The sequence below is a fragment of the Eucalyptus grandis genome, chromosome 7 (assembly GCF_016545825.1).
Source record: "Eucalyptus grandis isolate ANBG69807.140 chromosome 7, ASM1654582v1, whole genome shotgun sequence".
NCBI lineage: Eukaryota > Viridiplantae > Streptophyta > Magnoliopsida > Myrtales > Myrtaceae > Eucalyptus > Eucalyptus grandis.
The window spans coordinates 7,815,252-7,827,738 of NC_052618.1; the positions used below are offsets into that span (position 1 = coordinate 7,815,252).

Consider the following 12,487-nt stretch of genomic DNA (forward strand, 5'->3'; position numbering starts at 1 on the left):
TTGACGAACTTGTGATGGAAATGTTGCAGTTACATTTCTTGAGGTGTGAACTGATACTGGTATGTAACTGATGTGTGACTGTTACTAGCTAGATGTTCGCACACTCTGCTCTTTGATATCCATGCACCGTTCATGCATTTTAGTTGCTCGGTGGGTGGAACTCTCCGCCGCGATTCATATAAAAGCAGGTCAAAATGCTTTGCACTCCATCTGAATAATGATCATTCCTCTCATGTGATGCAGATTTTCTTCCCTTTCTATTTGGGCTTCCGCGAGACGGCGTGCTGCATGTAGCAATTAGTGTCAGGCGGCCTCTGTCGTCACTTCGCTGGCATATCCTTTGCCTTGATTGTGGTTTCATCGATTGTTGATGGAATCAGATTTTGGATTTGCCAATTGATGATATTCACGCTGTGTTAGTGCATTCACTTGTCGCTCACATTGCAGTTTGGTGCAATCTCGGGAGGGAGTTGCTCTTAAGCTGCCGCCCCTGTTGCTGGCTGCGAAAGCTCTAGCTCTCCCTTTCCATTTCATGTCTCGCGAGCTAGACAGCCCCGTCCAGACTCAAATGGCTGTGGCTTTTTTTAAGAGCTCTCTTAGCAGGGAGTACGGCGGGACAAACAGAAATGAGAGGAAGCAACCTACTGGGAGGAGACGGGTTTTCGTACAGACTGAAACGGGCTGTGTGTTGGGTATGGAGCTGGATCGCGACGATAATGCCCACACTGTGAAAAGGCGGTTGCAGATAGCTCTTAATTTCCCTGGAGAACAATGCTCCTTGACTTTTGGGGACAAGTTACTGAAAAATGATCTCAGTGCTGTCCTAAACGATTCCCCACTTCTCCTTACACGGAATTTTCTTTGTAGGAGCTCATCGGCACCTTGTCTTTCACCAACCGGGAGGGATATCCAGGAAAGAGATGAGAGTGCTCCGATAGAAATACTTTACCGGTCAAATCGATTTGATAGAATCAAGCAATTGGTAAAGGACGTTGTCAAGGCGATTGACATGGGGATTGATCCAATTCCTGTTCACAGTGGTCTTGGAGGTGCATACTACTTCCGAAATAGTAGAGGTGATTTTGTTGCTATTATAAAGCTGACTGATGAAGAACCATTTGTCCCCAATAATCCTAAAGGCTTTGTTGGCAAAGCTCTAGGACAACCGGGTGTGAAAAGATCCGCGCGGGTCGGAGAATCAGGGCGCGCATGACAACCATTCTGTTCCAAAATAGTTTCTGAACAGAAATAAATTTTTCTATTTCTATTTTTGGACGAGTTTCTGAGCAAAAAAAATTGTTTGATAATGATGCAAAATTTCTGTTTCAGAAATAGAAATTCGTTTGATAACAGTATAAAATTTCTATTTCTTAAAACAAATTTTTCTTTTTTTGGAGCAAATGAGATGTCCATTCTTACAAATTTCATATGCTTATGAAACCATTGACCCAAATACAAAGTAAGAGTTTTTTTTTTTTTTTTTTTTAGTAAAGTCTCCTTTTTTGAAAAAAAAAAGTAAGAGTTGTTATATCAAATGTTCTAAATTTTCACACAAAATTCTTTAGCATCCACCTAGATAGGCAATTACGGTCAAACAATATACTTATCAATAGTCTCCATACAATAGAAAAAAGAGATAAATATGCATTACTCTTGAGCATGATAGAAAGTTCCCAAAACTCTAGTAGAATGAAGGTGGGCAACCATATTCTAATCCCCTTCATGCTAGTGTGTCACGTCGATCGCTGTCACGGTTTACGATATCGAGTAATCGTTTTAGAAAGAAACACAAAGAAGTGTATTGGGCAATTTGCGGCAAATTTTACAAAATCGGCGAATTTTACGAAGTGTAATAGAGCTTGTCATAAAAGACCATTACAAATAAGAGAAATCATCAAGTAGAACATCACATTACAAGAATTGAGATAGGAATCATCAAATACATTATCACATAACAAAAGCAAAGATTGGAAATCCCCAAATACAAAATAACAAAAATACATTACAAAAATTGAAAACACGATTTCATGGAATCTCCGGCATATTATGATCCCTTGCCATCTTATTGGCAATACTTTTTCTAAGCATATTCATCTCAGTTTCCTCCTCAGTCGATGTATCGCCTATAACCTCATCTTGTGCAGGTTCAAATGAGTACTCTGGATCTCCATATAAGGAAAAGTTTCTATCCCTCCTGTCTTGATCACGGATGTAATTATGGATAGTACAATATGCAATTACAACATATGCTTGCTTTCGAATTGTAAATGCAGGCATGTGTTTCAAAATAAAGAAGCGATTCTTTAATGCCGCAAATGATCTCTTAATGACATTCCTTAGTGAAGAATGCCTATAGTTGAACAACTCTTTTGCTGTTCTTGGTCGTCTTGCTCTACCCCTATACTCATTTAGATGATACCGTTCACGTCTAAAAGGAGTTAAGAATCTCGGAATTGATGCATATCCATAATCTACAACATAGTATTTGCCTATAAGAAAATATTCATATATTAGTAGTGATTTGTAAATACAATACAATTTTAAAGAAAATTGATAATTCTATAACAAGTAAATACCTAGGGGTGGTAAAGGAAATTCCAAGCGAGGAGTCTCGAGTGCTGCTGATAGCACCCGGCAATCGTTGGCAGATCCTTCCCAACCAGCATACACAAAAGTGAATTTCATATCAAACGAACATACACACATCACATTTTGAGTGGTAATTCCTTTTTTGCCTCTAAATGGAATTTGCTTCAACAAAGGTATAAAAGCATGAATATGAGTACCATCAATAGCGCCCACACAATCATGTCGTTTTATCAAAGACTAGTGTTATATAAGATTAGCAACAAAATGAAACTGATATTATAAATGAATATATGAAAATCTTACCTTGAAGTAAAGTTTATGGTTAGGATCCATAAGAATCTCATTTGGGACTACATCAAAGGAAGGCGGTACAATAATCTCTTTTGCAAGTTTGAGAACTGCTTTCAACACTATAGTGAAGTGTTTGCTAATAGTTTGTCCCGAACATTGGAATCCCTCGCATAAAGTTCTATTCGAGTTCTTGTGACAAATCATAAATAAGAATATCCCAATTTTTTCATCTACCTTTATATATCGACTATCTTTCAGCCAACCTCTTGCCTTCATCAAATCACAAAGGTTGAGGAAAACGTGTCTTTCCATTCTAAAAGATTCATATATTCTATCTGAATGTCCTTGAAGAACCTCCCTCATCTATTCGAGTCCTGACAATATGCTATCCCTAATAGGTTCTCTCGAGTGCATAGACATATCTACCGCAACCATGCTCAACCATGCTATCACAATATCGATATCAAAATCATCAAAGTTTAGTTCAACCGATTCACCCGTTGCTACTTGATCACTATACATGCTACTTTCATCCCCCTCCATATTACCTATGCCATCACATGAAAAAAAAAAAGAAGATAAACACAATATATAAGTAATGAATCTAATAATAATCAACAATAGCCACAAAGTTTTCATAATTGCATCATAAAAAGACCAAAGTATCTCAAATACATAAGTCATAGAGTGAAATTAAACAAAATATATAAATCTATAGCATACTACTCAACATCTGTTTAAAGAGACTCAAGAAATCCATGTCTTCTTTCAGATAGCATTGTGATAAAAGCCTCTCTCCAAGTGGCATTAAGACATGATTGATTCACAGCTTTGTTGTAAATATTCTGCTCTAAATCATGCATGCTATTTAGGACGGCAACCACAGCTGCTGTGGAGTAGGGGTTTACAGTTGATGGGGCATTTGAGGTCATAGAGCCACTTGTTGATTGAGCAGTCCTAATTTTAATCATTTCTTAAATGGCTTTGTAGGTGTCACTAACATTATATCTATTACTCTTCCTCCTCCTCTTAGAATTTGGAGTCTTATCCTGCTTGTGTTTCTTATGATTTGAGGTAATAGTCATATCAGGTATGAAGACCTCCTCATCAATATGTTGTTCATCAAATTCCTCTGGATCACCTACTGCATAACCACTACCACCATCACCATCGTCACCACCATTGTCATCTCTCTCCGAGGACACTACCACTTCTTCTGCATATCCTACCACTTCTTCTGTATTTCCTGTTGCATACTCCTTAGTAGCATATGTATCACCAAACACGATATACAAATCAGGATACTAAGGAAACCCATCTTTTTTGAATTTAGCCCATTCGCTATTATTCTGGAATTTATACAATAATGACAGATGTCAACAACATAATCAAAGCTTGCAATACAATATGAACAAAATGACCTTGGTAAATTGATACCTTGATGTGAGACTCCCACACACTTTGATCATCTATAGCAACCTTATTGTTTATATTATCCCATCAAATCCAGATTGTGACAAAAGTTTCTTGAAACTATTATACTGTTTCTTCAGGTTGTTGACCCTGTTCTTCAACTGAATTATACTAAAGTGGAGTCCTGTCCGTTTATTAAATTCGGCATGTATGTTATTCCATCCTGTTTTGTTGAAGGTATAAGTGGTGCGATTTCCCTTTGTTACCTCTATTACCAACAAACTTACAAGCTCATTGGTCAAAGGCTCAGTCTGTCACGCCCCGATCCTCGAGCACGCACACATCCTTCTACTTGGTCAATTTGAAAATGCGATATCCCAGGACTATGTATCGCCGACCCTTTTAATTATTAAGCACATGCGGAAGCAGTTATAAATCTCCAGACAATAAAACAATGGGATAGAAAAGTAGGCCATATCTTTCATATTGAAATCCACAACCAAACCTTTATACATGACATAAACAGAGTACTTCACAACTATTTACAACTTTTTACTTTACTCTATTCACATCAAAATGGAGTTCATAAAAGAAGATGAAATTTAAGTCCATCTAGATCGTACTCAAGATCCCTCTCGGGATTATCTTCTTCCTCCAAAAATACTTCTCCTCAAGTTTCATCTCTGAGTTCTCCTTCTCAGACTCTTCCTCCTCAGCTCCTCAGCGGGGTCCTAAAATGATTTCCCCAAACCGGGATAAGACTACGTCTCAGCGAGTTCTACCCCACTAAGACTCGATTAGGGAACCAATACACCACATGGTTGCCTAAGCACAGCACGAGTTAGAGGACTTACCTTGACCTCAAATCCCACCTGCATGTTAGTATAGATCAAATAGACACCCAAACAATCACATCACAGATCGAAGCATCGATCAAATCGACCTAGTCGATTACATGTCAACAAGACCACTCACGGTCATTTCCATCCAATCAATCAATTCATAGCGTCATATCAAAGCAATGGCCAATCAACCTAATCGATTACATGACATCATGACCCATGCTCGGTCGGCATATTCAATACTATCTATAAAGTCCTATCAAATCAGGACTGCTCACCCAAAGCTGATAATAAGGTATACTGCTCACCCAAAGCTGGTATATCGCCCGAAGGCCGATATAGTATACCATATGCTCACCCAAAGCTGATAGTATATTGCTCGCCCAAAGCTGATAATAAGGTATATTGCTCACCCAAAGCTGACATATCACCCGTAAGTCGATATAGTATACCGGTATACTGCTTACCCAAAGCTGACATATCACTCGAAGGCCGATATAGTATACCATCTCCATCGTCCAATATTCTCATTATTTTTATCATACCCGATAAAATAGTCGTGTGTGGGTACACGATCAGCCTTAGCCAACATATCCTAATTTCCCTTTTTCATAATTCCCACCATTCTCTAGAGCCCACCAAAACACTTTTGGTGCTGTCAACCGACACCCAGTTATTTTCCAATTAATAACCAAAATCCATTAATTTATGAATAAATCCTAAAATCACTCATAAATTGATTTAGCACAAAATCAAGCTCAATTAAATAAACAGATTGTACTACGACAATCAGCACGAAATTTCGGTCATTGCTATCTCAGGCCTTAATTTCCGAAAATAAATAATTAATTAATTAATTTCGAAAATTAATTAATAAATATTAAAAATTCAATTTAGCTCAAAATAAAGCCCAATTAAATAAACGGGCTGCACCACGATCATCAGCATAAAATTCCGGTAATTAGCCATCCCGGTTGAATTTTCGGAAATTAAATAATTAATTAATTAATTTCGAAAAATAAATAAATAAATAAATAATTTCGAAAATTAATTAATTAATATTAAAAATTCAATGTAGCTCAAAATAAAACCCGATTAAATAAAAGGACTTCACCACGATCATCAGCATAATATTCCTATCACTAGCCATCCCGCTTGAATTTTTGGAAAATAAATAATTAATTAATTTAATTCTGAAAAATAATATTTAAATGCCAAAAATTCCACTTAGGCTCGAATCATCAAATTGAAGCCTGATTAGGGGTCCGAAAATTCCCGAGCTACCTTCAATAAATAGTAGACCATGTCTACTTGCTAAATACACATTCAATTTATCGATTCGCATCACAATTGACTAATAAACACTAATCCATACTAATCTAATCACCTAAACCTAATTAATTAAAACTAAACAACCCTTAAGCGCAATTAGTTCACTAAGCAAGGATTAGTGAGATTACTCACTGGAATCGCACGCAAGTTGGATCAATCCGACAGGGAAGACGCGAGGAACGATAAACTCCAAAGCGGGCCTCAGGTTCGGGCCCGGAAATGGCCCAAAAGTGGGCCTAAAGCCGCTGGAAACCCACTTGCGGGTTTACTGCCCTTGCTGCAAAACAGGGAGAAAAAGAGTTTGTTGGGGGCGGCAAGGGGTCGGGAGAGCAGGTGGCGGTCCGGCGAGGCTGCACGACGGTTCTCGGCGACCGGAGTTGGTCAAACCGCGGCCTATGGTGGCTGAACGGGGCTGGACAGAGGCGGCAAGAGCTGGACGGCAACCAGACTGGTGGAAGGGAGGAACGGCAGCTCAGTGGAGGGGGTGGACGGCGGAGCGCGGCGCGGCGGCGACGGAGCAAATGACGGCAAGCCGCCTCTCGTCTTCGTTCGCACAGGATGGGGGCAGGGGAAAGAGGGTCGGTTCCGTGAGAGAGATGAGGGAAGAAGAGAGAGAAGATAAAGAAAGAGAGAATAAGTGTTTGAAAAGTCAAATAAGAAAAGCAAAGTGGGAGCCAGCCAAGCATTCGGTTGGTGGGGGGTTTTCATGCACGAGAGAAAAGAAAAGAGAGAGAGAAGAGAGAAAAATAAACGGGGAGAACAAGAAAATAAAAAAGTAATCAAATAGTAAAAATCCTACTATTCAATTTACTTCTATTATTTCCCTTTTTCTCTTTTTAATTTCTTCCATCTTCAATTTTTCATCCGATAATTTATTTCCCGAAATTTCGGACTCATCAATAATTTAACGGACGATGGGACAAGATCTTAAAAAATGAATTGTGACACGCTTGAATATTCGATTCCCAAAATCGAATTAAATTTCATGGTTAAAATCAACCGGACGCGATTTTAATCCAATCCAACAAATTAGGTAGCTTTTAGGGATTTTATGGGATATATCCTTTAACGGCTTCACCCAATAGGTTAGTTAACTCGTGAGTGATCAGCTCAAAGAAAAAGGACCATAGGCGCGCCGACGATATGCACATTTCATTTTATCGAAACGGGATCGAATTTCAGGATGTCACACAGTCCATTTTGCTATACAAACCTCTTTGTGGGAAGCCATTTAACCTTAACTAGTTAAGTATCAAATGAGTCATATCAATTGGTGTACCAGTTCAAGCGCATAGACTTTGATGTCGATATCACATCAATACAATGTTCTATGACTATCAATAAAACAAAATGCACAAAGAAAATTAAAAGAGAATCATCCTCATATAAAATTTTATAAGCAACCATATATTACAAGCAAAAGGAACATTCCCACCAACCAATGCCCCATCTATTTGCTCATAATAACCATCAGTGAACATTTCCACTAAAAATTAATCCATTCGCCTATATCATCGGCATTCTAAATAGCCAGACTTGAAATCTCTATATAGATATGTCAAATAATCCATCACACAAATATAACAAAATACAACAGCCACATAGAAGTTTCATTTAAAAAATCCTACACAGAAGTTTCAAATATGCATTCCTAGTTCAAAGATGTTGAGTTATGCATACACTCATATAAAACTGCTGCATTTAATTCAGTAGGGCCCCTAGAATTTACAAATGAGGGAGAGATGAGGGAGAGGCAAAGCTAACCAGTGGAGGAGACGACGTCGAGGAGATGAGGAGAGGGCGTCGGGCGGCGTTGCTAAGGTCGCGGGGCGGTGGCAGCTTCTGGTGAGATGGAGCAGAGCAGGAGCGGCTCAGGCGTCGGTGCTCGGGATCTACTGCAGAAGGCTTCTGGATGAGACGAGGGGGCGGATTCAAAAAAAGTGAATGCACAGAGTTTCTAAGTGAAAACTCAGAAGCCATAGATATCAATCACAATTAAAGGTTAGTGTAGGGGATTAGGATCCGAATAGTCTATATAAGGGCAATTTAACAATGCATATGAATTAATGCATCCAAAACACTAGAAGAAACAAGAGACGGCTTTGGTCACAGAAGCTAGATTACAATGATTAAAAACAATCATTAGGCATATGCATAGCACTAGATAAATTTCATTGAAACTAAAACAATGATGACCCTTTGTCGATGAGATAATGCTGTCTGCCCAGTCATTGAGCAGGCACCGTTATTGCAGCATGGCGAGGTATGCCAGCATTATGACTATGGAGAAGCAATTCGAAGGAGGAGGAAGAGGAGGAGGAGCGAAGCTGCAGATTTATGGAATTGGAAAGCAAGGGGAGTGGCTTTTCTGCACAAAGTTGCGAATGACCAAGAGAAGGGGGACATCTTCTTACGGGGAGGGGGAAATCAGCACAAGGGTAACGGCAGAACCATGAGAATCCCACATCTTTACACCAAAGCCAAAAGTGTTTGGGACTAATCACACCCGTTTCGCAGGATCACAACCAATTCCAACAACTTCTCAAGACATAATTTGAGAGCACATATACTTTCTCTATCACAGATTCGACTTCATGAGGAAAACTAAAAGCAACCCAAAACTAGACATGCAGTAACAAAACATTCGCCACCACCAGTCAATGCCTGCTTGATTTCCCATCGTCTTTTCATCCTTAAAAAGCGACAACAACCAAGAAAATTCAAAGACAGGCGAATCTAACCATCTCTTATTCATACCCACGAGCAGCAAACCCAACTCCAATCTCTTATTCATATCCACATGCAGCAAACCCAATTCCAATCCTAAGATTCATATGCAAAAAAGCACACGAACCCACATAAAAAGAAGAGGAATCGGCACAAACCAGAGAAGGGAGGAGACGGGTAGTTTTGCTTCTTTGCACACTTTGCGGTCCTGGCCCTCATAGGACGAACTCGAGCTGTTTACAGATTGACCCAGGAAGGCAGAACCGAAGAGAGACTCAATTGGGCAGTTTGAAGAGGAGGGGGTCGAGTTCCAAAACTTGCACTGTGTGGATGAAAAGGAGAGGGCGTCGCGCAGTGTTGCTGAGGTCGCGGGGCAGTGGCAGCTTCTGGTGAGACGGAGCAGAGCAGAAGTGGCTCAGGTGTCTACCGTAGAGGGCTTCTGGATGAGGCGAGGGGGCAGATTCGCGAGCAGTTCATCGCTAGATGAGGAGAGGGCGTCGCACGGCGTTGCTAAGGTCGCGGGGGCGGTGGCAGCTTTTGGTGAGATGGAGCAGAGCAGGAGCAGTTCAGGCATTGGTGCTCGGGATCTGCTGCAGAGGGCTTCTGGATGAGGCGAGGGGGTAGATTCGCGAGCAGCTTGTCGCTGGATGAGGAGAGGGCGCGCGGCATTGCTGAGGTCACGGGGCGATGGCAGCTTCTGGTGAGACGGAGCAGAGTAGGAGCGGCTCGGCGCGGTGCTTGGGATCTACTACAAAGGGCTTCTGGCGTCGTAGGGGAACGAGTGGCGGGGGTGCATGCACGAGATCTATTGCTGAGGGGTGCTCGGACAACAAGTGGGGACAGTGGGTCGCGGCGAGGGGGTGGATTCGCGAGCAGACGTCGATGATATGGGGAGAGGTAGAGAGTGCCTAGTGGAGGAGACGATGCGAGCATCCAGTGGAGAAGACGATGTCTCGAGGAGATGAGGAGAGTCGGAGGAGATGATGTCACGAGGAGATGAGGAGAGGCGGAGGAGGAGGAAGAGGCCGAGACGTAGAAGAGATGAGGGAGGACTCACCGAAATTAGGGTTTGTGGGAGAAATTATTTCTGATTTATGTTCCAACTCAATTTCTGGAATATAAATCTATTCCAGTAATAGAAAAACTGAGTAGGTTTATCAAACGAGTTTCTATTTCAGAAACAGGTCTGGAATAGAAAAATTATTTCTGGAACAGAAATTTTGGTTATCATGCACCCCTCAGGGATCAGAGAGGTTGCAGCTTATCTTTTGGACTCTGAACATTTTGCTAATGTTCCTCCAACTGCTCTGGTGAAGATCACTCACTATGTCTTCAATATTAATGATGGAGTGAATCCTAACAAGCCAAATGAAAAGAAAGTGGTTAGCAAGATAGCATCTTTTCAGCAGTTCATACCTCATGATTTTGATGCCAGCGATCATGGGACCTTAAGCTTTCCTGTTTCTGCGGTGCATCGAATTGGAATATTAGACATTAGAATTTTTAACACGGACAGGCATGCGGGGAACCTTTTAGTAAGGAAACTCGACAGCATGGGAAGGTTTGGTCAAGTGGAACTGATTCCTATTGATCATGGCCTTTGCTTGCCAGAAACTTTGGAGGACCCATACTTCGAGTGGATTCAATGGCCCCAAGCTTCAATTCCTTTTAAATATAGTAAGATCCAGCCTTTTTTTTTTTTTTTTCTTTTTGGTGAAACGTTGTGTAGAAAAAGGATAACGAGTCGATATGAAAACTTTCTAGTCCTTGACAGGAGTTGGTGATTTTTGCCAATACCTTGATATATCAATCTACGTCCTGTACACCAGTCTAAATCTTGGTGATGCTACTATTCATGTTTCACTCTAATTCTGTAGGATGTGGGTCTTGGGTCTTCTTAAATTGGAATCTTGGGAGCAAGTACAAGAGAAGAAGATGCACTAGAAAGGTTTGATCGCTGCTGACATAATTGTAGCCCGCAAGGTACTTGCTAATTACACATAAGTCCACTCCGCTCTTGTACTAGTGATTCATTAAGAAAATTATCTGGTCATGATGGTTCTTACGGCATTGTCATAGCTTTTTTTTTTATTCAGCCGACCGAGCGCGACCATGATTAAGAAAATTAACATGTGTGCTTTTGTACTGTAGGTCAAGGTATGGATGATCATCTGATGCTAAAGAGTTTGTACATATTTGTTACAAGATCCTCCTGGAGCATAACATTTCCATGAAAGGCATATTTGTTAATGAACTGGGTGGTCTACAACAGCGCTGTTGCGTTCATCCTCGATGCTATTAACAAATACGTTTATTTAAAGCACTCAACTGTAAATTCTTGCTGATACGTGAAATTCCCCAGTGAAGGACGACATGTTGTTCGTCCTTTGTGATGGGTTTTTTATATATGTTGATGGGCCTAAGTAGGCCCGTCTGCCTATGTTGGGCCTAAGAACCCGGCCCGCAAGTTAAGGGCCAATGGAGGAATGGTTACGATACGAAAGGTTGCGTTGTTTGGGTGTGAAGGATTACGTTGTTTGAAGTAGTGTTTTAAATAGAGAGGGAATATATCTCTCTTAGAAACAACGCTCCAGAAAAAAGAACGTACGTATCTTCAGAATTTTTTCCCCCTCAAAGCAACGGTACGCTCCTCAGTAGAATGGGATCAGAATTCTTCCTTGAACTTCAACATTGGTGTTTAATCTGTGAAAAACAAGGTACGCTCAATTCCGTATTGTATTTTTGATCGGTGATACATGTGTTTCCTGGGCTCGTCTTCTGCGTTCGTTTTAGGGGTTCGATTGAGTATCGGATTTGTTTTAGGGAATCCAATATTTCCAACACTTTGAATTGTACATTGCAACGTATCTTTGTTAAGTTGCATTAAACTGTGCAGCTTTTCTAATTTGGTCCTGATTTTAGGTACTATTTATTGTAAGGATCCTCAGTATGTGTTGGTGTAGAAGGCGGTTCCTCTTGTATTTGTAGCTGGAGAGAAATTGTTTACCAATTGATCTCGAACTTCGGGAGGCTAGCATAGCAACAACTCCATCATACACATGAAGTACAGAAGTGATGCAACCAACCTTTGGAGTAGTAATTCAAGTGTGTGTTCAATGCAAATTTCTGATGTAGATTGTCCGTGACTAGTAAAGTAATTTGTAACTAGCGGTAGTAAGACGGGGGAGGTTATGCGGTGTTAATGCCGCTGCCGGGATGTGTCCAAATCAATACTGATGTTTCGCATAATCCGCATGAAACTATAGCTCAAGAAAGAAAATCCCAAGACTAAA

General features: G+C 40.6%; 1 protein-coding gene across 1 annotated transcript; it reads left to right on the forward strand.

Moving 5' to 3' along the window:
* Positions 1-532: 532 nt before the first annotated feature.
* On the forward strand, positions 533-11,063 carry LOC120295788 (phosphatidylinositol 4-kinase gamma 7-like). Its single transcript, XM_039317358.1, has 4 exons — positions 533-1,203; positions 4,531-4,536; positions 10,444-10,871; positions 10,969-11,063. The coding sequence occupies exons 1-4, from the start codon at positions 533-535 to the stop codon at positions 11,061-11,063; spliced, it is 1,200 nt and encodes a 399-aa protein (XP_039173292.1).
* The last annotated feature ends 1,424 nt before the right edge of the window (positions 11,064-12,487 follow it).